This window comes from Cervus elaphus, chromosome 11, assembly GCF_910594005.1.
Source record: "Cervus elaphus chromosome 11, mCerEla1.1, whole genome shotgun sequence".
Lineage (NCBI taxonomy): Eukaryota > Metazoa > Chordata > Mammalia > Artiodactyla > Cervidae > Cervus > Cervus elaphus.
The window spans coordinates 88061053-88085631 of NC_057825.1; the positions used below are offsets into that span (position 1 = coordinate 88061053).

Genomic DNA, 24579 nt, shown 5'->3' on the forward strand with positions numbered 1-24579 from the left:
GGGTCACACAGAGTTGGACACAACTGAAGCGACTTAGCACACATGCACTCTGGGACCCAAGGTATAGATGATAAGGATGAATTTGGCTGCGGTAGCAATAAACTTTAACTAACCAAACCAGCTCATTTCATTTCTCTTGCTTTCTATCTTGGCTAATAATAAAAATTAATATACATTAAATGTTCAAAACATGTTGTTTTCATTTTAAGCTATAGAATAATAAACTAACAGCAACAGAACTCACGTTTTGTGAATAAACAGGGGAAAAAATGAGTAATTCCTTTCCTGATGTGAATTTCCAGCTTTGCATCTTTTAAGCTCATTTCACTTGTACTTAACACTCATCTTCTCTTTTTGAACTGGAAGTTCATACTGTGTCCAAACCATTCTTTCTATGCTTTGAAGAAAAAGAGGAACTTGTCAGTGTTTGCCCTTCTCTTACAATCCCCTTCCGGGAATGGAGAGACTTCAGACCTACAAGAACACTGGATTTTGCTATGAAACAGAAAGCAAATGAAAAGAAATTTTATTTTCATTTTTAGCCCATGATGAGAAACTTTCATTTTAAAAGTGTGTTTTGATCCACCAAGAAGAGGACAACTGGATTGCTCAGCCAGGTACTGTGGGGACAGAGAATGGGGTATTAAGTGGGTTTTGGAACCAAATATTGACATTTGGATTTACATTCTTTTAAAGTTTGTTTCTGCTGGGTATGAAGCCTTAAGTCTAAAGAGGGCAGTGTTGCATGGCTGGTTGGATTTGCCAGCAGGGAGACTTTGGGGGTCATGAGTCTGGTCTGCTGGGGTTTCATCCAGTTTTTCAAAACTGAGGTTTAAACTAATGTTAAGTCAGAGGGGTGCATCTATGTTTACTGTGAGACAAAGTGAGGGGAAGGACTTTGAAAATACTTTGGGGCTTTATAGATACGAAACTTACTCTCATTCATGAGACTTCTGCTAGAGTTGCAGAAGTTCAGAGCTGAAAAGGCGTGGGGGCACTGCTCAGTCCATCCACTCTCCTGAATTAGGAGAAAACTGCTGTCTAGACAGAGAAGTGAAGGATGCTTAGAGGACCCCTGTTATTGATAGGGTCTTTACGGACTTTATCTCAGTTAATCCTTATGACCCTGGAGGAGAGAGGGGGAAAATGCAGAGAGGTCAAGTGACTTGCTGCAGATTATGCAATAATTGTCTAAAGAATTGTCTAAAGATGGGATAGAACCCCATTTCCTGTCACAGTTCTCTTAATAGTTCAGCGACTTTCTATAATACTAATTGTATTAGCCTGCTCTGGCTACCGTAACAAAATACCACAGACTGGGTGACTTAAACAACAGAAAGTTCTTTTCTCACAATCCTGGAGGCCAGAAGTCCAAGGTAGACAGAATGTTGGCAGGTCTGGCTTCTAAGGCTGCTCTCTTAACTTGCAGACGGCTGCCTTCTCCCTCTGTCCTCCCACGATCTCTCCTTGGGGCATGCATCTCTCAGGTCTCTCTTTGTGTGTCCAAATCTACTCTTCTTATAAGGACACCAGGAAGATTAGAGCTTCAACATATGGATTTCAGGGGGGTGGGGTGAATACAATTAAGCCTGTGACATTAACAGTAACAGTAATCTGTGAGATTGCTGGAGTTTATTGGAGATCTCAGTACATTCTAGACTAGAGCCTTTTTACTGGAAAGGGAGACAGATAATACCCACTGATCATCTCTGTCCCAACTGCTTTCCTGTTTAATCTTATTTATTTGTTTATGACGGTGCTGGGCCTCCGTTGCTGCGTGGGCTTTTCTCTATTTGTGGTGAGTGGGGGCTACTCTCCAGGTGCGGTACACTGGCTTCTCATTGCTACGGCTTCTCTTGTTGTAGAGCACAGGCTCTAGGGCTCTCCGGCTTCAGTAGATGAAGCACGTGGGCTCAGTAGTTGTGGCTCCCGGGATCTGGAGCACAGGCTCAATAGTTATGGTTTAGTTGCTCTACGGCATGTGGAATCTTCCTGGAACAGGGATCTAACCCGTGTCTCCTATATTAGCAGGCAGATTTCAATTCACTGTACCATCAGGGAAGTCCTAACAGCTTTTTTCTAATTTTATCTATAAACTGTAGAATGCCGCATAGACATGAGTTTTATGGGTCCTGAGGAAATTCAGTTCTCTAAGGAACTCATGTAACCATTCTGAAGAAAATACCTATTTATAGAATTAGTCTCAATAATATTTTCCAAAGCACAAATATAGGAAAAGGACATCTTCTATGTAATTCAATTATTCTCTGACATTTTGCTTCAGGGTGAGGGCTGGGGGTGTTCAGAGCCATAGCCAGGGTCCAGGGGAGCCAGCTGGTCAGTCATTCTTTATGCTGGTGGGTAACAGATTGGATGACCTGAGCTTTGGACTACAGGCAGAGTTTATTCTTGAGAGAAATAAGTAACAGGTCAACAGTCTCTGACTAGGTTTTCTGATCTAGTCACAGACTTCTCTGTGGGTAGGAAGACTCTCCAGTATCCAAACTGAATATGAATTTTTAACATCTTCAAAATCAGCTCAGATTCCTGCCTGATGATTCATGTAAAGTTTTAATCACTTTTGCAGACAAGGTGAATGGATGGCTAACTTTGGGTCTAGTTTATTCTGTTTATATGTGAATGTAAAAAATTTCTTGGCTCTTTCCTCTGTTTTCTTCCTCTTTTTTCTGTTCTCACTTAAACTCTGACCGATTCAACAGAGGTCTGACCCACGCTTTCTTCCAAGGGGCATGCAGGAAGGGAAGGAAGAAACTATAGCAGCTGTTATCCTTTCTGTGTACCAGTCACTATCCCTTGATTGAGGATTCCTAGCCTGTCAGTGCTAGAGCTGGAATTTACCTCAATCCAGGCATCAAAATACAAATTAGGCCCTTGCTCACACTCAAGAGTTGTCCCAGTCCTTGTTCTCAGGCTCTTTCCCCTATAGTTCTTACCTTGTGCAGTTTCCTCTGCCTAGAAATAGCCTTTCCCTTTTACAGCCTCGTAACTTTGGTTTCCTTTAAGAACAATTCCAAACTTACCCCCTCCAGGCATATTTAAAAATCCCTCCATGGAAGCCCTACTGACCTTCAAAATCTCAGTTCAGTTCAGTTCAGTCGCTCTGTAGTGTCCGACTCTGCGACCCCATGAATTGCAGCATGCCAGGCCTCCCTGTCTATCACCAACTCCTGGAGTTTACTCAAACCCATGTCCATCGAGTTGGTGATGCCATCCAACCATCTCATCCTCTGTCGTCCCCTTCTCCTCCTGCCCCCAATCCCTCCCAGCATCAGGGTCTTTTCCGGTGAGTCAACTCTTCGCATGAGGTGGCCAAAATACTGGAGTTTCAGCTTCAGCATCAGTCCTTCCAATGAACACCCAGGACTGATCTCCTTTAGGATGGACTGGTTGGATCTCCTTGCAGTCCAAGGGACTCTCAAGAGTCTTCTACAACACCATAGTTCAAAAGCATCAATTTTTCAGTGCTCAGATTTCTTTATAGTCCAACTCTCACATCTATACATAACCACTGGAAGAGCCATAGCCTTGACCAGATGGACCTTTGTTGGCAAAGTAATGTCTCTGCTTTTTAATATGCTGTCTAGGTTGGTCATCACTTTCCTTCCAAGGAGTAAGCATCTTTTAATTTCATGGCTGCAATCACCATCTGCAGTGATTTTGGAGCCCAAACAAATAAAGTCAGCCACTGTTTCCACTGTCTCCCCATCTATTTCCCATGAGGTGATAGATCCAGATGCCATGATCTTAGTTTTCTGAATGTTAAGCTTTAATCCAACTTTTTCACTCTCCTCTTTCACTTTTATCAAGAGGCTTTTTAGTTCACCTTCACTTTCTGCCATAAGGGTGGTATCATCTGCATATCTGAGGTTATTGATATTTCTCCCAGCAATCTTGATTCCAGCTTGTGCTATTTCCAGCCCAGTGTTTCTCATGATGTACTCTGCATATAAGTTAAATAAGCAGGGTGACAATATACAGCCTTGACGTACTCTTTTCCCGATTTGGAACCAGTCTGTTGTTTCATGTCCAGTTCTAACTGTTGCTTCCTGACCTGCATACAGGTTTGTCAGGAGGCAGATCAGGTGGTCTGGTATTCCCATCTCTTTCAGAATTTTCCACAGTTTATTGTGATTCACACAGTCGAAGGCTTTGGCATAGTCAGTAAAGCAGAAATAGATGTTTTTCTGGAACTCTCTTGCTTTTTCGATGATCCAGTGGATGTTGGCAATTTGATCTCTGGTTCCTCTGCCTTTTCTAAAACCAGCTTGAACATCTGGAAGTTCACGGTTCATGTATTGCTGAAGCCTGGCTTGGAGAATTTTGAGCATTACTTTACTAGCATGTGAGATGAGTGCAATTGTGCAGTACTTTGAGCAATCTTTGGCATTGCCTTTCATTGGGATTGGAATGAAAACTGAAGTTTTCCAGTCCTGTGGCCACTGCTGAGTTTTCCACATTTGCTGGCATATTGAGTGTAGCACTTTCATAGCATCATCTTTTAGGATTTTAAATAGCTCAACTGGAATTCCATCACATCCACTAGCTTTGTTCATAATGATGCTTTCTAAGGCCCACTTGACTTCACATTCCAGGATGTCTGACTCTAGGTGAGTGATCACACCATTGTGATTATCTGGGTCGTGAATATCTTTTTTGTACAGTTCTTCTGTGTATTCTTGCCACCTCTTCTTAATATCTTCTGCTTCTATTAGGTCCACACCATTTCTGTCCTTTATTGAACCCATCTTTGTGTGAAATATTCCCTTGATATCTCTAATTTTCTTGAAGAGATCTCTAGTCTTTCCCATTCTGTTGTTTCCCTCTATTTCTTTGCATTGACCACTGAGGAAGGCTTTCTTATCTCTCCTGGCTATTCTTTGGGACTCTGCATTCAAGTGGGAATATCTTTCCTTTTTTCCTTTGCTTTTCACTTCTCTTCTTTTCACAGCTATTTGTAAGGCCTACTCAGACAACCATTTTGTCTTTTTGCATTTCTTTTCCATGGGGATGGTCTTGATCTCTGTCTCCTGTACAATGTCACGAACCTCCATCCATAGTTCATCAGACTCTTTATCAGATCTAGTCCCTTAAATCTATTTCTCACTTCCACTGTATAGTCATAAGGGATTTGATTTAGGTCATACCTGAATGGTCTATTGGTTTTCCCCACTTTCTTCAGTTTAAGTCTGAATTTGGCAATAAGGAGTTCATGATCTGAGGCACAGTCAGCTCCTGGTCTTGTTTTTGCTGACTATATAGAGCTTCTCCATCTTTGGCTGCAAAGAATATAATCAATCTGATTTCGGTGTTGACCATCTGGTGATGTCCATGTGTAGAGTCTTCTCTTGTGTTGTTGGAAGAGGGTGTTTACTATGACCAGTGCGTTCTCTTGGCAAAACTCTATTAGCCTTTGCCCTGCTTCATTCTGTACGCCAAGGCCAAATTTGCCTGTTACTCCAGGTGTTGCTTAACTTCCTACTTTTGCATCCCAGTCCCCTATAATGAAAAGGACATCTTTTGGGTGTTAGTTCTAGAAGGTCTTGTAGGTCTTCATAGAACCACTGTTCAACTTCACCTTCTTCAGCATTACTGGTCAGGGCTTAGACTTGGATTACTGTGATATTGAATGGTTTGCCTTGGAAATGAACAGAGATCATTCTGTTGTTCCTGAGACTGCATCCAAGTACTGCATTTCGGACTCTTGTTGACTATGTTGGCTACTCCATTTCTTCTAAGGGATTCTTGCCCACGGTTGTAGATATAATGGTCATCTGAGTTAAATTTGCCCATTCCAGTCCATTTTAGTTTGCTGAGTGCTAAAATTTCGAGTGCTAAATTTGCTGAGTGCTAAAAACATCTCCTGTTTGAACACTTCCAATTTGCCTTGATTCATGAACCTAACATTCCAGGTGCCTATGCAATATTGCTCTTTACACCATCGGAGCTTGCTTCCATCACCAGTCACATCCACAACTGGGTGTTGTTTTTGCTTTGGCTCCATCTCTTCATTCTTTCTCGAGTTAGTTCTCCACTGATCTCCAGCAGCATATTGGGCACTTACCGACCTAGGGAGTTCTCTCAGTGTCCTATCTTTTTGCCTTTTCATACTGTTCATGGGGTTCTCAAGGCAAGAATACTGAAGTGGCTTGCCATTCCCTTCTCCAGTGGACCATGTTTTGTCAGAGCTCTCCACCATAACCCATCCATCTGGTCATGGCCCTACTCGGCATGGTTCATAGTTTCTTTGAGTTAGACAAGGCTGTGGTCCATGTGATTAGATTGGTTAGTTTTCTGTGACTGTGGTTTTCAATCTGTCTGCCTGCCCTCAGTTGATATCATGACCTGCTAATGAGTTCAGCAGCTTGAAAAATTGTCCTCAAGGACTCTGTTTCATCCTTTTTAGTTTTTCTTGCTTCTCTCATCTCCGAAAGCCTCAGATGCTTGGCACCTCCCCCAGATGCACTGGGGTCCAGTTCTTTGGTGTCCCATACATTAGTCATCTAAGAAGTTCCATCTTAATCTCGTTTATATGTCCAGTGATGAAAAGTTTGGCCCTAAGAGCATGACTATTTGCATCTTGGCAGCGTGTTCCTCACATATTTGACATTTAAACAAATCATTTCAGACACCCCCCTCCTTTATATAATTTAATTTTTAATAATAGTCATATGACAGGATTAATAATAGTAATGGCCAAAAGGACTCAGTGACAATTTTCTCTTTTTAAAAAATTTAATGTGGCAAAATACATGTAATATGATATTTACCATCTTAACCATTTTTAAAAATCAGACATTGGATTTTATTTTATTTGTTTACTTTTTGGCCACACCACATGGATTGTAGGGTCTTAGTTCCTGGAACCAATGCCCCAACTGTGGAAGCAGAGTCTTGAACACTGGATCGCCAGGGAACTCCCCTATCTCAACTATTTTTAAGTGTACAGTTCAGTAGCAGTTATGTACATTCACACTGTAATAGAACCTACAGAACTTTTGCATATTGCAAAATTGAAATTGCCTCCTTTAAGCAAGAATGCCCCATTTCCACCCTTCCAATAGCTCCTGGCAACCACCATTCTACTTCCTATTTCTGTGATTGTTTTGGCTACTCTAGACATTTCATGTAAGTTAAAGCACACAGTTTTCATCTTTCTATGACTATTTTATTTCAGTTAGCATCATGTCCTCAAATTTCAGCAATATTGTAGTTTATGACAGTAGCCTCCTTCCTTTCCTTGGGACAGGATAATCTCTAAGTACATCCATGTTGCTGCAAATGGCATAATTTCATTCTTTTTAATGTCTGAGTAATATTCCATTGTGTATATGTACTACAACTTCTCCATCCATTCCTCTGTTGATGGACATTTAGTTTGCTTAAACCTAGGAATATTATTCAGCCATAAAGAAGAATGAAATGATGCCATTTGAAGCAATATGAATGGATCTAGAGATTATCAGAGTAAGTGAAATAAGTCAGACAGAGAAAGACAAATATCGTAAGATACTACCCATATGTGGAATCTAATTTTTTAAAAAGAGATACAAATGAACTTATTTACAAAACAGAAACAGTCTTACAGATAATGACAACAAACTTATGGTTACCAAAAGGGAAATGTCGGGGTAGGAGGGAGGGATAAACCAGAAGCTTTAGATGAACATACATACCAGAGGATCTTCCCAACCCAGGGATCAAACCCAGGTCTCCCACATTGCAAGCTGATTCTTTATTGTCTGAACCACCAGGGAAGTCCCAAACATTCACGCACTACTGTATGTAAGATATATAACCAACAAGGACCTACCGCATAGCACAGGAGATTCTATTCAGTATTCTACGATAACTTGTATGAGAAAAGAATCTAAAAAAGAATGAATATGTGTATATGTATAACTGAATCACTTAGCTGTAGACCTGAAACACAACATTGAAAATAAACTATACTCCAATAAAATTATAATATTTAAAAATAAATAAATAAAATATGATTCCAGGTTTCTGGCATCAGTCCCAGTGTTCTGTGTCTTGCATAGCCCTTTCTGCCCTGAGAAACAGAAATTATATAACTTGTTTTCTACTATGCAGACTAGGGAGGATTCACAAGTCTGGTCTGGTGAGCTTCCAGGAAATAAATTTTAAGTGTTTATATAAAGTTTATTCACACTTTCCTGATCTAGAAGTTATACAGGAAACAGCAGAGAACTGAAATAAACCAGGCTCTGAAGAGAGGGAACTCTTTAAGTGTAGGCAGAAGGGTTGAACTGTGACACCCTGTAGCATCCACAACTTGGAAAACAGGAGGTTTGATTCTAGGACTTAGGTGATTTAGAAGCTGCATTACTATTAATGTTCGCCATCATTTCCTGTTTCTCTGTTCTGATTGCTTTTGCTATGTAATAAACTGCCCTAACTTGTCATGGTAAAAATAAAATAAAACAAAATAAAATTAATATGGGAATGCAAACAATTCTCAAAAAGAAAATAATTGAAGAGTTTACACTACCTTTTTTCAACACTTACTATAAGGATACAGTCATCAAGACAGTGTGATATTGGCATAAGAACAGACATAAACCAGTGGAACAGAATAGAGTCCAGAAATAGATTCACAAATTCAATGGGTAAAAGATATTCTCAACCAATCATGATGGAAACACTGTATATCCCTATGGGAAAAAAGTGAAACTCAACTCCTTATCTCACATCATAACCAAGAAAATTATCTCACAGGGGATCAATGGGGATTTCCCTGGTGGTCTAGCAGTTAAGAGTCTGTCTGCCAGTGTAGGGGACACAGGTTCAATCCCTGGTCCAGGAAATAAAATCACACATGCTGCGGAGCACTGAAGCCCATGCACCACAACTACTGAACCCCCAAGCTCTGGAGCCCATGTGCCCCAGAAACAGAAGTCACTGCACCAAGAAGCCCACGGATCACAACCAGAGAGCAGCCGCCACTTGTTAAAACGAGGGAACACCCAGGTGCAGCAGCGAAGACCCAATGCAGCCAAAAATAAGCAGACAAACAAATAAATAGGACCTAAATAAGATCTAAACTGACAAAACCTCTAGAACAAAATAGGTGAAAATCTTTGTAGCTCAGGATGAGAATGATTTTGTTGACAGGACACAAAAAGCATAAATCAAAGAAGAAAAAATTAGTAAGTTGGTCTTCATAAAAATAAAAATGTTTTGCTCTTCAAAAGATGCAGAGGAATAAAAGGCAAACCACTGTACTAATCATATTTTTTATTTTCCGTATTTTATGGAAATAGAAACATGTGTCTATAAAGATACTTGTCCATGAATGTTCACAGAAGCTTCATTCATGACAGCCAAAAACTGGAAACGAACCAAATGTCTATCAACTGAACTAATAGGTAAATAGATCTTTTCCAACAGTGAAATACCGCTCAGCCATTTAAAAAAGACTGAACTATCAACACCTGTAAACAATGAGGCAAATTTTAACAGCACAATAGTAAGTGAAAGGAGCCAGACACAAGAGTAACACTACAACTGTCCATTTACATGAACTTCTAGAACAGGCAGGGGGTTCCCAGGTGGCTCAGTGGCAAAAGAATCTGCCTGCCAATGCAGGAGACTCAGGAGAAGTGGGTTCCAACCTTGGGTCGGGAAGGTCCCCTGGAGGAGGAAATGGCCACCCATCCTAGTATTCTTGCCTGGAAAATCCGACAGACAGAGGATATCGGTGGGCTACAGCCCACAGGGTCGCAAAAAATTGGACACAACTGAGCACACATGTTGCCCTAATGGTCCGGTAGCAAGCGATGAGAATGAAGACAGAACACGAAATCTGGAGCAATGGGCCAAGGGACCTGCAGCCTCTACTGGACTGAGGTGTAGAGTCCACTCTGAGTCCAGATTTTACTCCTAATTGCAGATTACAAGACTTTCTTAGATCTTATCTTTCTCAAGACACTACACTGGCATAGCCCAGATCTCCTTGTTTTTACCCCAGGCCTTTCCCTTCTGGGCTAGTCTTGGGAACACTTAGCAAGTTGTGTAGGCAGCATTCATGCCTGATGCTGACCCGGTGTTCCAAGGTCCATGCTTTCATAATCCCAGTCATATTCCCTTCTGGGTCTGGTCTTGGGATATGTAACAAGGCGATTATTCTAAGAAAAACATGAAAGATAATCATTAACACAGTTTCTTAATATACGCTGTTTTTCCAGGTGCTATTTCTGTGAAATTTCTCAAGGCTGTGAAAGTACGTTATTAGGAATTCCCACTACACACACACACATGTGCTAGAACAGGCAGAAGTAATTTATAGTTAAAGAAATCAGATCAGTGATTGCTTTGATGGGGACTATAAAAAGGCACAAGGGAACTTTCTGCACTGATGGGAATTTTCTAAATCTTGACTGGGGAAAAATTAACTTTGGTGTATACATTTGTGAAAGTTCCTTGTATTTTATTGTGTGTGAAGTATACGTCAATGAGATTGATTTTTAAAACGAGGCCGTCTGGGGACGCCCCTGGTGATCCAGTGGTTAAGATTTGCCTTCCAGTGCAGGGAGTATGGGTTCAACCCCTGGTCAGGGAGTTAAGACCCCATATGCCTCATGGCCAAGGAACCAAAACATAAAACAGAAATGATGTTGTAACAAATTCAGTAAAGACTATAAAAATGGTCCAAATAAAAAAAATCTTAAAAAAAAAATGAAGCAGTTTAATACTTAACTGGTACAGGAAGGTCTCAAAAACTTCAGCAAATGAGAAAAACAGATGTCAAACATTATGTAATCTGTGTTCTTCTTAGTGTGGAAAAAAAGAAAAGGAAAGTGACAATGGTTGCTTCCTGATAGTTTCTGTCTTGTTAGTTTTACAGAATGAGGAGCCATTTTACAGAAAGAAGAGGATAATATTGGAGTCATATTTGATTTCTCCCTTTGGAAATAATACTGTCTTTTGAGATACAGAAAGCTGGGAAGTTTTTATTCAGAAAAAGTAAGTATACTAGAAATCAAATCTGCCTGATTACACAGTGTGCTTTCAAATATGGGTGGTATTGAATAGAAAAATCAATTTATGCCTCCCTTTGATCAGTTATATATGGAATTCCCATCATATATTCTTCTGTGATTTGGAGAATTCAGTTATAAATATGGTGGCCCGTGATAAATGGCAGAACCACAGATAAGCCACAAAGAGTGATGGTTTTAAAACATTGGCCCCCTGCCATCACCTGCTCAGGCTTACCCTCCTGGTAAGACAGCACAGAGGTCTGTCAAGATTATTGTGAAGAAACATGGTGCAGATCTAAGTGGCAACAAAGATGTAACTCTTTCCACCCTGATGACCAGGTCTAGAGTACGCTGTCCAATGTAGATAGTAGCAAGTAGCCATATGTGTCTATTTAAAATGTGAATTTAAATAAACAAAGATTAAATAAAATTATAATTCAGTCACACAGTCACACAGTCATGCGAGCCACATTTCAACTGCTCAATATAGAACATGCGTATCATCTCAGAAGATGTGGCGACATTCCAGCTGAGGTTAGCAGTAGTGATCAGCGACAGAGACAAGGAGGACCTGGGATGGGACTCTGGGGGTCTGAGCGCCTGACGATGCAGTTCAGATCTGAGAGTCCTTGGGGTCTTTGGGAGCAGATATCCACTTGGATCTGTCAAGAAAGATATGAAAAGCAGGAGCAGCCTAGCCCGGGAGAAAAGTAATGCAGACAATGTCTGAGAGTACGACACCAGAGAGACATTTCTCAGAGCTGGCAGGGACTGCCTGGGAGAGTTAGATCTTGGCAAGTCAGACATGAGACAGCTTTTCCAGGGAACCTCACCACGAGAGATGAGCGTTTTGCAGTGATACTCTTCAGAAAACACCAAATTTCACCACAGATGAAATGCGCTACTCCTTTGAGTGATGGCAACAGAATAATGGCTAACAATAGTAGCTAACATTTATTGAGCTATTACTTTCTATGAAATACTATACATGAATTCTCATTACAACTTCATAAGTAACTTCTCAACTCCATTGTACAGATAAGGAACCAATGGTATACTGGAGCTGGTTCTTACTGTTTTATGAGACCTGATTGCTGAATGTTTATGCTTTATGCTAGCCAGCTGACATACACTGTTAGCTTGAAATTGGCCACAGTGGAAATATTTATAATGTGCACGTTGGTAGGTACTATGGATCTGGGCCTTTACCCTCAGAGAGGCAGTGTTTTCAACAGTTAGCAGTGCAGCACTGAAGCCGGAAGAGGCTTAGCAACTTGCCAAGACTGCCCTGCTGGCTCAGATGGTAAAGAATCTGTCTGCCAACGCAGGATACCTGGGTTTGACTCCTGGGTTGGGAAGATTCCCTGGAGAAGGAAATGACTACCCACTCCAGTATTCTTGACTGGAGAATTCCATGGACAGAGGAGCCTGACCGGCTACAGTCCATGGGGTCACAAAGAGTCAGACTTGACTGAGCAACTAACGCTTTCACTTTCTCAGGGTTACACAGATGGTAGCAACTGGCAGACTGTATGCTAGTTTCCTTGTTTGAAATCCCAACATCTTACCCCTCTGACCTGACTCTTGTACAGTGAGGACAAGATTACTCACTTTACTTTGTTATCAGAGAATAAAACATCTTGTTCACCAAGGACTCTGATGTTAAGAATGAGGGGCTTTACAGAGCTCTTCTTGAAGGCCTGGAATTCAAGCATTCAGCATCCCCATAATTCAAGATAGGTCCAAAGAAGGTGGTGGTAGGGGGATGAATAACACTAATGCTCTGGCAACATGATGCTAGTATACATATTTTGTATAAATGAATAAATATGTATATTTCCCTTCACTCCCTCAGTGAATTTCATAAAGGAGAACAGTCAAGTTCTCATTCAAAGGATGGGAATGACTGTGATAAAGCAAATTTTGGATGAGCTATTTGTATGGAATGTTATGAATTACGAAGAAGTAGATGTCATTTGCTGCGAGAAGTTTGAGCAGGATGCTGCAAGAGCGGTCATTCACATGATTTTGAAGAAGGGTTCAGAAGCCTGTCACCTCTTTCTTAAATCCCTTGAAAAGTGGAACTATCCTCTGTTTCAGGAATTGCATGGACTAAGTAAGTATCAGTTTGCTTTTATATGTTCTACAAACAGAATAAACCATGAAGAAGATCCATAATCCCCACCACAGAGCCTCTGCTCTCCTCCCTTTTCAAATTCCTGGGCTGTGAGCTTTGGTCACATTCAGGAAAAGCTCAGACACTCTCAGGAAAAACACTCCCACTAGATTACTTGATGGTGAAGCCAAATAGGAAACTCCCAAGGTCAGGGAATAAACGATTTAGCATAGTCTGACTTCAGAATCAAACTGGATAATGAAGGTACTTAAGTAGTCAATGCAGGGACTCTCCTGGCAGTTCAGTGGTTAAGACCTCACACTTCCACTGCAAGGGGCACAGGTTCGATCCCTGGTCAGGGAACTAAGATCCGTCATGCCAAGTGCCCCCCACCCCTAAAAAAGGGAAGTCAATGCAATAGTAGCTTTCAATACTCCTCAATCTGATGAGGACCATCTTTGGACAAGTGGCCCCGTGACTACCTACTCTGATCCAAGCACCATGCTAAAGAGAGCCTGAGTGACTAAAGAAGCATGATTCTGCTTTTCATGAAATATTAATCAAGGTTAACTCTTGATTTGCTGAGCATCACCCCAGACCATCATTCTAAGCCATTTCCCCACTAGTCTCATGCACTTTCCTTATCCCAAACACTGGCTCGTCTCCTTTCCAAACAGCTGCTACAAAGTCTGGTGGTGGAAAGGAAGAAACAGAAGGGGAATGAAGGTAAGGGGTAACAGGGAAAAGCAGGAGTAAATGTCTGGAACCCCTTCTGCCAGTTCGGAACTGGGGAAGGAAATTAAAGTCAGATTCTCAGCACCACCCCTCCTTCCTCCTCCTGAACACTAAGTTCTGGGGAAACACAGAACTGGGTCCTCTTTAACCTCACCTCTTCTCTAACAGGTCTTTTTCATCAGATGTCAGAAGAAGACTTAGATGATTTTGCTAAGGAATTAAAGTACTTCTATCAGAGCCCATCTTTTCTCAACTTCTATCCCCTGGGTGAAGATATTGACATCATGTTTAATTTGAAAAGCACCTTCACAGAACCGGTGCTATGGAAGAAGGACCAACACCATCACCGCCTGGAGCAGCTGACACTGAGTGGCCTGCTGGACACTCTTCAGAGCCCCTGCATCATCGAAGGGGAATCGGGCAAAGGGAAGTCCACTCTGCTGCAGCGCATCGCCATGCTCTGGGCCTCAGGAGAGTGCCAGGCTCTCACCAAGTTCAAATTAGTCTTCTTTCTTCGTCTGAGCAGGGTCCAGGGTGGACTCTTCAAAACCCTGTGTGACCAACTCCTGGATATACCTGATGTGATCAGTAAGCAGACTTTCATGGCCAGGCTGCTGAAGTTACGGCAGAGGGTTCTTTTTCTCCTTGATGGCTATAATGAATTCAAGGCCCAGAACTGCCCAGAAATTGAAGCCCTGATAAAGGAAAACCACCGCTTCAAGAATATGGTTATCGTCACCACCACCACAGAGAGCCTGAGGTACATCCGGCAGTTTGGGGCACTGGTTGCCGAGGTGGGGGATATGACTGAGAGCAGTGCCCAGACTCTCATCCAGGAAGTGCTGAGAAAGGAGTTCGCTGAAGGCTTGTTGCTCCAAATTCAGAAATCCAGGTGCCTGAGGAATCTGATGAAGACCCCTCTGTTTGTGGTCATCACTTGTGCAATTCAGATGGGAAAAAGTGAGTTCCACTCTCACACACAAACCACGCTGTTCTGTGCCTTCTATGATCTGCTAATAAATAAAAACAGGCATAAACGTAAAGGGCTGGCTCCAAGTGAAGTCACTCAGAGCTTGGACCACTGTGGAGACCTAGCTCTGGAGGGTGTATTCTCCCGCAGGTTTGATTTCGAACCAGATGACTTGTCCAATGTGAACGAGGATGTCCTGCTGACAACAGGACTCCTCTGTAAATACACAGCTCAACGGTTCAAGCCAAAGTATAAATTCTTTCATCAGTCATTCCAGGAGTACACCGCAGGACGCAGACTCAGCAGTTTACTGACATCTGGAGAACCAGCGGAGGTGACCAAGGGGAATGGTCACCTGCAGAAAATGGTTTCCATTTCAGACATTACATCCAAGTACAGCAACCTGCTCCTGTACACGTGTGGCTCCTCTGCCGAAGCCACCCGGGCTGTTCTGAAACACTTGTCAGCAGTGTATCAACATGGCAGTCTCCTTGGACTTTCCGTCACCAAGAGGCCTCTCTGGAGGCAGGAATCCATGCAAAATACGAAAAGCACCACTGTGCAAGAAATTCTGAAAGCCATAAACATCAATTCCTTTACAGAGTGTGGAATCAACTTATTCCATGAGAGTATATCCACATCTAGCCTGAGCAAAGAATTTGAAGGTTTCTTTCGTGGTAAAAGCTTATATATCAACTCAGAGAATATCCCTGACTACTTATTTGACTTCTTTGAAGATTTGCCTAACTGTGCAAGTGCTCTGGACTTCGTTAAACTGGACTTCTATGGAGGGGCTGTGGCTTCGTGGGACAAAACCACAGAAGACATAAGCAGGACCCAGGATCAAGAGTTCTCAGGAACCTACATTCCCAGCAGGGCTGTGTCTTTGTTCTTCAACGGGAAGCAGGAGTTCAAGACCTTGGAAGTCACACTCCGGGATTTCTGCAAGTTGAGTAAGAAAGATATCAAATATCTGGAGAAAATATTCAGCTCAGCTACAAGCCTCAGGTTGCACATTAAGAGATGTGTTGGAATGGCTGGAAGCCTCAGTTCAGTCCTCACCACCTGTAAGACCATTCATTCCCTCATAGTGGAAGCCAGTCCCCTCACCCTAGAAGACGAGCAGCGTATCACATCTGTGACAAACCTGCAGACCTTGGGTATTCATGACCTACAGATTCAACGGCCACCAGGTATTATGAACACCAGCAGCTTAAGCTATAATCCAACCTGGTTATTTATTGCAGAAATATTAGCTATCATTTGTTTTGCTTGAAATTTTCCAATAGTTTCGACCAGGAGTCAGGACTTAGAAGGGAAGTGGGAGGGCTTGGGAGAGAGTTCCTTGCTGGGGGAAGGCTGTCAGGTCGGGAGGCCCTAGGGTGGATTCCCAGAACTGAAGCCCTATAGTCTGACTGCATAGCTATGCGGCAGTGTGTACGGTGGTGTGTGAGTGTGTGTGTGTATGTAGGCGTGTGTGTGCGTGTGTTTGTATACAGTAGGTTAAGCTTGTTTTCTGTGAACCCTCCATCTTGTCAGCATCTCTGTCTCATCCCAACACTCACTGCTTTCCTACCAAGTAGCACCTGTCCTTCTTTGAAGTCTGTGAGGAAAACCACCCATTAAATGATCACCTGCAGAAGCTAGTGGCCAGTCGTGTCAGCATATACCCAGTCCCACCTCCACCCCAAGCATCATTCATTTTGAAAGAAAATTTTGGGAACAGGTTTTGCCTAACATGAAGAAATTCGAGACATCAGACACAATACATACAGGGTAAATCTTTCTGGGTAAAGGGGAGTTTTCCCCAAATTCAAAATAACACTAAAGGTGAGGGTTACCTGTGTAGACCCTTACCTGTGTAGACCAGCCACACCTGTGTAGATCCCTCCTGTTGACCAGAGCAAGGGCTGCCGAGTTCTCTGTAGTTATGGGTCGACAGGAGCCTTGCTTTATGTGACTGTAATCTGTGATTGGTTTTCATCCACAAATGATTTTCCTTTTGGCTCTGCCTCACTTGTCACCATGTAGAGGACATTTTCTATCATCTTGAGAACCTAGAATCTTTTGTACAGATAAGCTTTGCAACCTTCTACTTAATACAAGAATCCCTTCTATAAGGTTCTGGATAGTTACTCAGACTATTAGACTACCTTCTGTGTTAGAAGGCTTATTGTCTCCTCTTGATGGCAATTCCTTTGTGCCAATTTGGCAAACTGGTCACCTACAGGCTGAATTTGATCTACATATAATTAAAAATTTCCTTTTTAATGCTAGCCAATATTTTGTTCTTAATATTTTAAATTTATTTTTTTAGTAAGATATTCACGTGGTCCAAATTATAAAATAATCTATAACGAAAAGTCTCCTTCCTTTCCCTCTCCCCTCACAATGATTCTTTTCCTTGAAGGAGCTGTCACCATTTTGAAGTTGGGAGATGTCATATGAAAATACAGGATTCTCATTTCTCTTTAAAATTACAGACTTGACAATTGCACTTGGTTTCAACTGGCTAGAGCTTCATGATCTGATCCTATGCTCTTTGGACAAGACACATAATCTCCAGTAAGACACAGAGGTCACCTATTCTACTTCTTGTAATAACATCATCTCCCTCATCCTCTCTGACATTTGAGTGTGTAATCAGCACTTATTTTTTCTTACAGCTATGATCTAGTCAGTACTGAAGAGCATGTAGGTTATTTTCAGCTTGGGCAATTATAAGTAAAGCTACTATAAACATTATTATGCAAGTTTTTATGTAAAAATAAGCTTTCAATTCACTTGGGTAAATACCTAGTGCTGGAACTGCTGAGCCATATGACAAGTGCTTGTTTAACTTTTGAAGAAACTTCCCAGCTATTTTCCACTCTGTACCTTTTACATTTTCAATAGCAATACATAAGAATTTTAGTTGTTCTGCATTCTCACTAGCACTTAGTATTCTTCCTATTTTTCTCTTTTGTTTCATTTTATAATGAAAAAAAAAAAAAGGAAACAACAATACCAAGTGCTGCTGAGGATATGGAGAAACTAGAACTCTATGCATAGTGTTATCTCATCAGAGTTGGCTGATAAAAGTTGAAAATTTTTCATGCGCTTATTTGCCAACTTAGTGAAATGTCTGTTCAAGTTTTTACTCATTCTTAATTGGGTTAATTTGTTTTCTTAGTGTTGCGTTTTAAGTGTTTTTTTTTAATACATTCTGCATACAAGTCCTTTGTCAGATAAGTGATTTGAAAATATTTTCTCCAATCTGTAGTCTTTTCATTCTTTAAAAGTGCCTTTCATAGGACAAAAGTTTTATTGCAGTCCACTTTTTCTCTTTGTGAATCATGCTTTTGGTGGCATGTCTAAGAACACTTTGCATAACCCCAGGTCAACATGATTTTTTCCATATTTTCTTTTGAAGCTTTACATTTTACATTTAGATCTGTGATGCATTTTGAGTTAACATTTGTATAAACTGTTAAGTTTAGATCAAGGTTCATTTTTCTTCCCTATGGATATCCAGCTATACTGTTTATTGAAATGACAATTCTATCATGTTTGAATAACCTTTTAATCTTTGCCCAAATTATTTGGCTATAGTTGTATGGGTATAATTCTGAATACTATTTTCAATTGATCTTTCATGTGCCAATATCCATGCCTATTTTTTGTCAATACTCCATTGTCTTAGTAACTTTTGCTTATAGTAAGTCACAAAATTGGGTAGTATTATTTCTTCAAATTACTTTTTATTTTTCTAAAAAATTACAAAATATTCCAGTTCCTTTGTTCTTCCATATAAATTTTTAGAATCACTTTTTTTTTTTTGGCTAGGCCTCATAGCCTGTGGGTTCTTGGGATCTTAGTTCCTCAACCAGGGACTGAATCTGAGCCCTCGGTAGTGAAAACACAGGGTTCTAACCACTAGATCAGCAGTGAATTCCAAAGAATCACATTTATATTGTCAAAAATTCTTCCTGAGATCTTGGTTGGAATTACATTGATCTACAGACTAATTTGGGGCTCTCCACGTGGGACAAGTGGTAAAGAACATGCCTGTCAATACAGGAGACGTAAAGAGACACTGGTTCGATCCTTGGATCCAGAAGACCCCCTGGAGGAGGGCATGGAACCCACTTTAGTCTTTTTACCTGGAGAATTCCATGGACAGAGGAGCTTAGAGGGCTACAGTCCATAGCTTCATGAAGAGTCAGATATGACTGAGGTAACTTGGCACACACATGCATAGACTAATTTAGAGAGAACTGACATAATTTTTATGTTGACTATTTCAACCTATGACCATGGTTCCTCTTTCTATTTATTTAGATTTTTCTTAATTTTTTTTCATTATTTTGAACTTTTCATCATGTTGATCCTGTATATGTTTTATTAGATTTATACCTTTTACATTCTTTTGGAGCTGTCGTAAATGGTATTTTAAAAAATCTGGTTACTGGGATTTCCCTGGCAGTCCAGTGACTAAGATCTCTTGCTCCCAATGCAAGGGGCCTGGGTTCAATCCCAGGTCATGGAACTAGATCCCAAGTGCCACAACTAGGCTGCAATGAAGATCAAGATCCCTTGTGCTGCAACTAAGACCTGGTGAAGCCAATATAAATAAATAAATATCTTTTAAAAATCTGGTTACCAATTATTTATTGCTACTAGAGAAATTCAGTTCAGTTCAGTCGCTCATTCGTGTCCAGCTATTTGCGATCCCATGGACTGTAGCACAGCAGGCTTCCCTGTCCATCACCAACTCCCAAAGCTTGCTCAAACCCATGTCCATTGAGTCAGTGATGCTATCCAACCATCTCATCCTCTATCATCCCCATCTCCTCCTACCTTCAATCTTTTCCAGCATCAGGTTCTTTTCAAATGAGTCAGCTCTTCACATCAGGTGGCCACGGTATGGAAGCTTCTGTTTCAGCATCAGTCCTTCCAATGAACACCCAGGACTGGTCTCCTTTAGGATGGACTGGTTGGATCTCCTTGCAGTCCAAGGGACTTTCAAGAGTCTTATCCAACACCACGGTTCAAAAGCATCAATTCTTCAGCGCTCACCTTTCTTTATAGTCCAACTCTCACATCCATACATGACTACTGGAAAAACCAAAGCTTTCACTAGATGGATCTTTGTTGGCAAAGTTATGTCTCTGCTCTTTAATATGCTGTCTAGGTTGGTCATAGCTTTTCTTCCAAGGAGCAAGCATCTTTTAATTTCATGGCTACAGTCACCATTTGCAGTGATTTTAGACCCCCCCAAAATAAAGTTTGTCACTGTTTCCACTGTTTCCCCATCCATTTGCCATGAAGTGATGGGACCTGATGCCAAGATCTTTGTTTTCTGAATGTTGAGTTTTAAGCCAACTTTTTTGCTCTCCTCTTTCATTAGGAGGCTCTTTAGTTATTCTTCACTTTCTGCCATAAGGGTGGTGTCATCTGCATATCTGAGGTTATTGATATTTCTCCTGGCATCTTGATTCCAGCTTGTGCTTCATCCAGTCTGGCATTTCACATGATGTACTCTGCATGTAAGTTAAATAAACAGGGTGACAATATACAGCCTTGACATACTCCTTTCCCAGTTTGGAGCCAGTTTGTTGTTCCATGTACAGTTCCAACTATTGCTTCTTGACCTGCATACAGATTTCTCAGGAGGCAGATAAGGTGGTCTGGTATTCCCATCTCTTTCAGAATTTTTCAGTTTGTTGTGATTCACACAGCCAAAGGCTTAGACATAATCAATAAAGCAGAAATAGATGTTTTTCAGGAACTCTCTTGCTTTTTCAATGATCCAATGGATGTTGGCAATTTGATCTCTGCCATTCCTCTGACTTTTCTAAATCCACTTGAACATCTGGAAGTTCACAGTTCACGTATTGCTGAAGACTGGCTTGGAGAATTTTGAGCATTACTTTACTAGCGTGTGAGATGAGTGCAATTGTGTGGTAGTTTGAGCATTCTTTGGCATTGCCCTTCTTTGGGATTGGAATGAAAACTGACCTTTTCCAGTCCTGTGGCCACGCTGCATTTTCCAAATTTGCTGGCATATTGAGTGCAGCACTTTCACAGCATCATCTTTTAGGATTTGAAATAGCTCAACTGGAATTCCATCACCTCCACTAGCTTTGTTCCTAGTGATACTTCCTAAGGCCCACTTGACTTCACATTCCAGGATGTCTGGCTTTAGGTGAGTGATCACACCATCATGATTATCTGGGTCGTGAAGATCTTTTTTGTACAGTTCTTCTGTGTGTTCTTGCCACCTCTTCTTAATATCTTCTGCTTCTGTTAGGTCCATACCATTTCTGTCCTTTATTGTTCCCATTTTTGCATGAAATGTTTCCTTGGTATCTCTAATTTTCTTGAAGAGATCTCTAGTCTTTTTCATTCTATTGTTTTCCTCTATTTCTTTCCATTGATCACTGAGGATGGCTTTCTTTCTTATCTCTCCTTGCTATTCCTTGGAACTCTCCATTCAAATGGGTATCGCTTTCCTTTTCTCCTTTGCCTTTAGCTTCTCTTCTTTTCTCAACTATTTGTAAGGCCTCCTCAGACGACCATTTTGCCTTTTTGCATTTCTTTTTCTTGGGGATGGTCTTGATCACTGCCTCCTGTACAGTGTCACCAACCTCCATCCATAATTCTTCAGGCACTCTGCCTATCAGATCTAATCCCTTGAATCTAGTTGTCACTCCCACTGTATAATCATAAGGGATTTGATTTAGGTCATACCTGAATGGTCTAGTGGTTTTCCCCACTTTCTTCAATTTAAGTCTGAATTTGGCAATAAGGAGTTCATGATCTGAGGCACAGTCAGCTCCAAGTTTTGTTTTTGCTTACTGTTTAGAGCTTCTCCATCTTTGGCTGCAAAGAATATAATCAATCTGATTTTGGTATTGGCCATCTGGTGATGTCCATGTGTAGAGTCTTCTCTTGTGTTGTTGGAAGAGGGTGTTTACTATGACCAGTGCGTTCTCTTGGCAAAACTCTATTAGCCTTTGCCCTGCTTCATTCTGTACGCCAAGGCCAAATTTGCCTGTTACTCCAGGTGTTGCTTAACTTCCTACTTTTGCATCCCAGTCCCCTATAATGAAAAGGACATCTTTTTTGGGTGTTAGTTCTAGAAGGTCTTGTAGGTCTTCATAGAACCACTGTTCAACTTCAGCTTCTTCAGCATTACTGGTCAGGGCATAGACTTGGATCACTGTGATATTGAATGGTTTGCCTTGGAAATGAACAGAGATCATTCTGTCATTTTTGAGACTGCACCCAAGAACTGCATTTTAGACTCTTTTGCTGACTATGATGGCTACTCCATTTCTTCTAAGGGATTCTTGCCCACAGTGGTAGATATAATGGTCATCTGAGTTAAATTTGCCCATCCCAGTCCATTTTAGTTCACTGATTCCTAAAATTTCGATATTTACTCTTGCCCTCTCCTGTTGGACCGCTTCCAATTTACCCTGATTCATGGACTTTTAACATTCTCGGTTCCTATGCAATATTGCTCTTTACAGTATCAGACTTTACTTCCATCACCAGTCACATCCACAACTGGGCGTTGTTTTTGCTTTGGCTCCATCTCTTCATTCTTTCTGGAGTTATTTCTCCACTCTTCTCCAGTAGCATATTGGGCATCTACTGACCTGGGGAGTTCATCTTTCAGCGTCCTATCTTTTTGCTTTTTCATACTGTTCATGGGGTTCTCGAGGCAAGAGTACTGAAGTGGCTTGCCATTCCCTTCTCCAGTGGACCATGTTTTGTCAGAACTGTCCACCATGACCTGTCCATATTGGGTGGCCCTATACAGCATGGCTCATAGTTTCATTGAGTTAGACAAGGCTGTGGTCCATGGGATCAGTTTGATTAGTTTTCTGTGATAGTGATTTTCATTCTGTCTGCCCTCTGACAGATAAGGATAAGAGGCTTATGGAAGCTTCCTGATGGGAGAGGCTGACTGTGGGGGAAACTGGATTTTGTTATGATAGGCGGGGCCATGCTCAGTAAATCTTTAACCCAATTTTTCGTTGATGGGCAGGGCTGTGTTCCCTCTGTGTTGTTTGACCTGAGACCAAACTATGCTGGAGGTAATGAAGATAATGGGGACCTCCTTCAAAGGTCCCATGCTCGCTCTGCCACAGTCAGTGCCCCCCGACCCTGCAACAGAAATACAATTGATTTTTGTGTGTGTTGATATTGTACTCTGTATCTATGATAAACTTATTTCATGTCCCCTCCAAAAAGAATATTTTTATTCCTTCCATTCCAATTTGTATACTTTTTATTTCATTGTCTTGTCTCATTGCATTGATTATGACTTGCAGTACATAGTGTTGAACAGAAGAGATGAGAGTGAACATCCTCCCTTGTTTCTGATCTTAGCGAGAAAGCATTCAGACTTTCACTATTAAGTATGACATTCATTAATTGTCATTTTTTGTTTTTTTTTTAAGTTGCTTTTTATCAGGTTGAGGAAGTTTCCTTCTATTCCTAGGTGGCTGAAAGTTTTTCTCATGAATAATTATTAGATTATGACAAATATTTTTGCTGTATCAATTTATATGATCATTTCATTTTTCTTATCTAGAATGTTAATATAGTGAATTACATGGGTTGATTTTCAAATATCAAAACAATCGTGCATTCCTGTATGAAGCTCACTTGGTGGTAGTATAATATTCTTTTTATGTATGGCTGGACTCCTTGGTAATATTTTGTTGAGAATTTTGGCTTCTGTGTTCATGAGTGATATTGCTTCAAAGTTTTTTGTTTTATTTTCTTGGTCTTGGTTTCATGCTGGTTAATGGTAGCTTCATAAAATGAGTTGGGAAGTGTTGCCTGTGTTTCTGTTTCCTGATAGTTATTGTATAGAATTGATGTTATTTCTTCTTTGAATGTTTAGTAGAATTTGCAAGTTAAATTATCCGTGCTTGAAGCTTTCTTTTTTGAGAAAAATTTAAATTACAAATTCAATGTCCTCAGTTACATAGGACTATTCAGGTTATTTACGTAATGTTGGATAAATTTTAGTAGCTTGGAGCTTTCAAGAAATTGTGTAATTTTCAATGCAAGTTTGATGTATGAAGCAGAGTACTCAAAGTCGGTGCTCTGGGATGAGGTGGGGAGGGAGGTAGGAGGCAGCTTTAGGATGGGGAGACACATGTGCACCCATGGATGATTCATATCGATGGACGGCAAAAACCACCACAGTATTGTAAAGAAATTATCCTCCAATTAAAATAAATTAATTAACTAAAGAAAAGAAATTGTGTAGTTTTATCTGTAAAGATCCTATGGACAGAAGAGCCTGATGGGCTACAGTCCATGAGGTCACAAGAGTCAGACACGACTGAGCAACTAAAACACACACATTTGTGTTGTCAAGTTTACGCATATTTTTCTCTGTTCTTTTAACATCTGTGATTTCTGTATTGTTATCTTCCTTTTCATTTCTGATATTGGTAATTTGTTTTTCTTCATTTTTTATTTATCAGTCTTGCTAGAAATTTATCAAATTTATTGACCTTTTCATGGATACAGCTTTCAATTTCCATTGATTTCCCCCTATTGTTTATCTGTTTGCAATTTTTTTTTTATTTCTGCCCTTTATTATCGCATTGCTTCTTCTTCCATTGGGTTTATGTTGCCCTTCTCTGTCTCGTTTCTTAAGTAAGCTTAGGTTACTGATTTGAAAACTTTCCTTATTTCTAACATAAGTATTCAATGCTCTAAATCTT

General features: G+C 40.8%; 1 protein-coding gene across 2 annotated transcripts in view; it reads left to right on the forward strand.

Moving 5' to 3' along the window:
* The first annotated feature begins 467 nt into the window (after positions 1-467).
* Positions 468-24579, forward strand: part of NLRC4 (NLR family CARD domain containing 4) — a 44965-nt gene continuing 20853 nt past the window's right edge. The window contains exons 1-4 of one of the 2 annotated variants that reach the window (XM_043918296.1): positions 468-617; positions 10878-11004; positions 12877-13137; positions 14041-16035. In XM_043918296.1, the coding sequence (XP_043774231.1) occupies position 11004; positions 12877-13137; positions 14041-16035 (2257 nt within the window). In that variant the 5' untranslated portion in view covers positions 468-617; positions 10878-11003. The remainder of the gene's footprint in view (positions 618-10877; positions 11005-12876; positions 13138-14040; positions 16036-24579) is intronic. The other variant, XM_043918297.1, reaches the window with a different exon arrangement.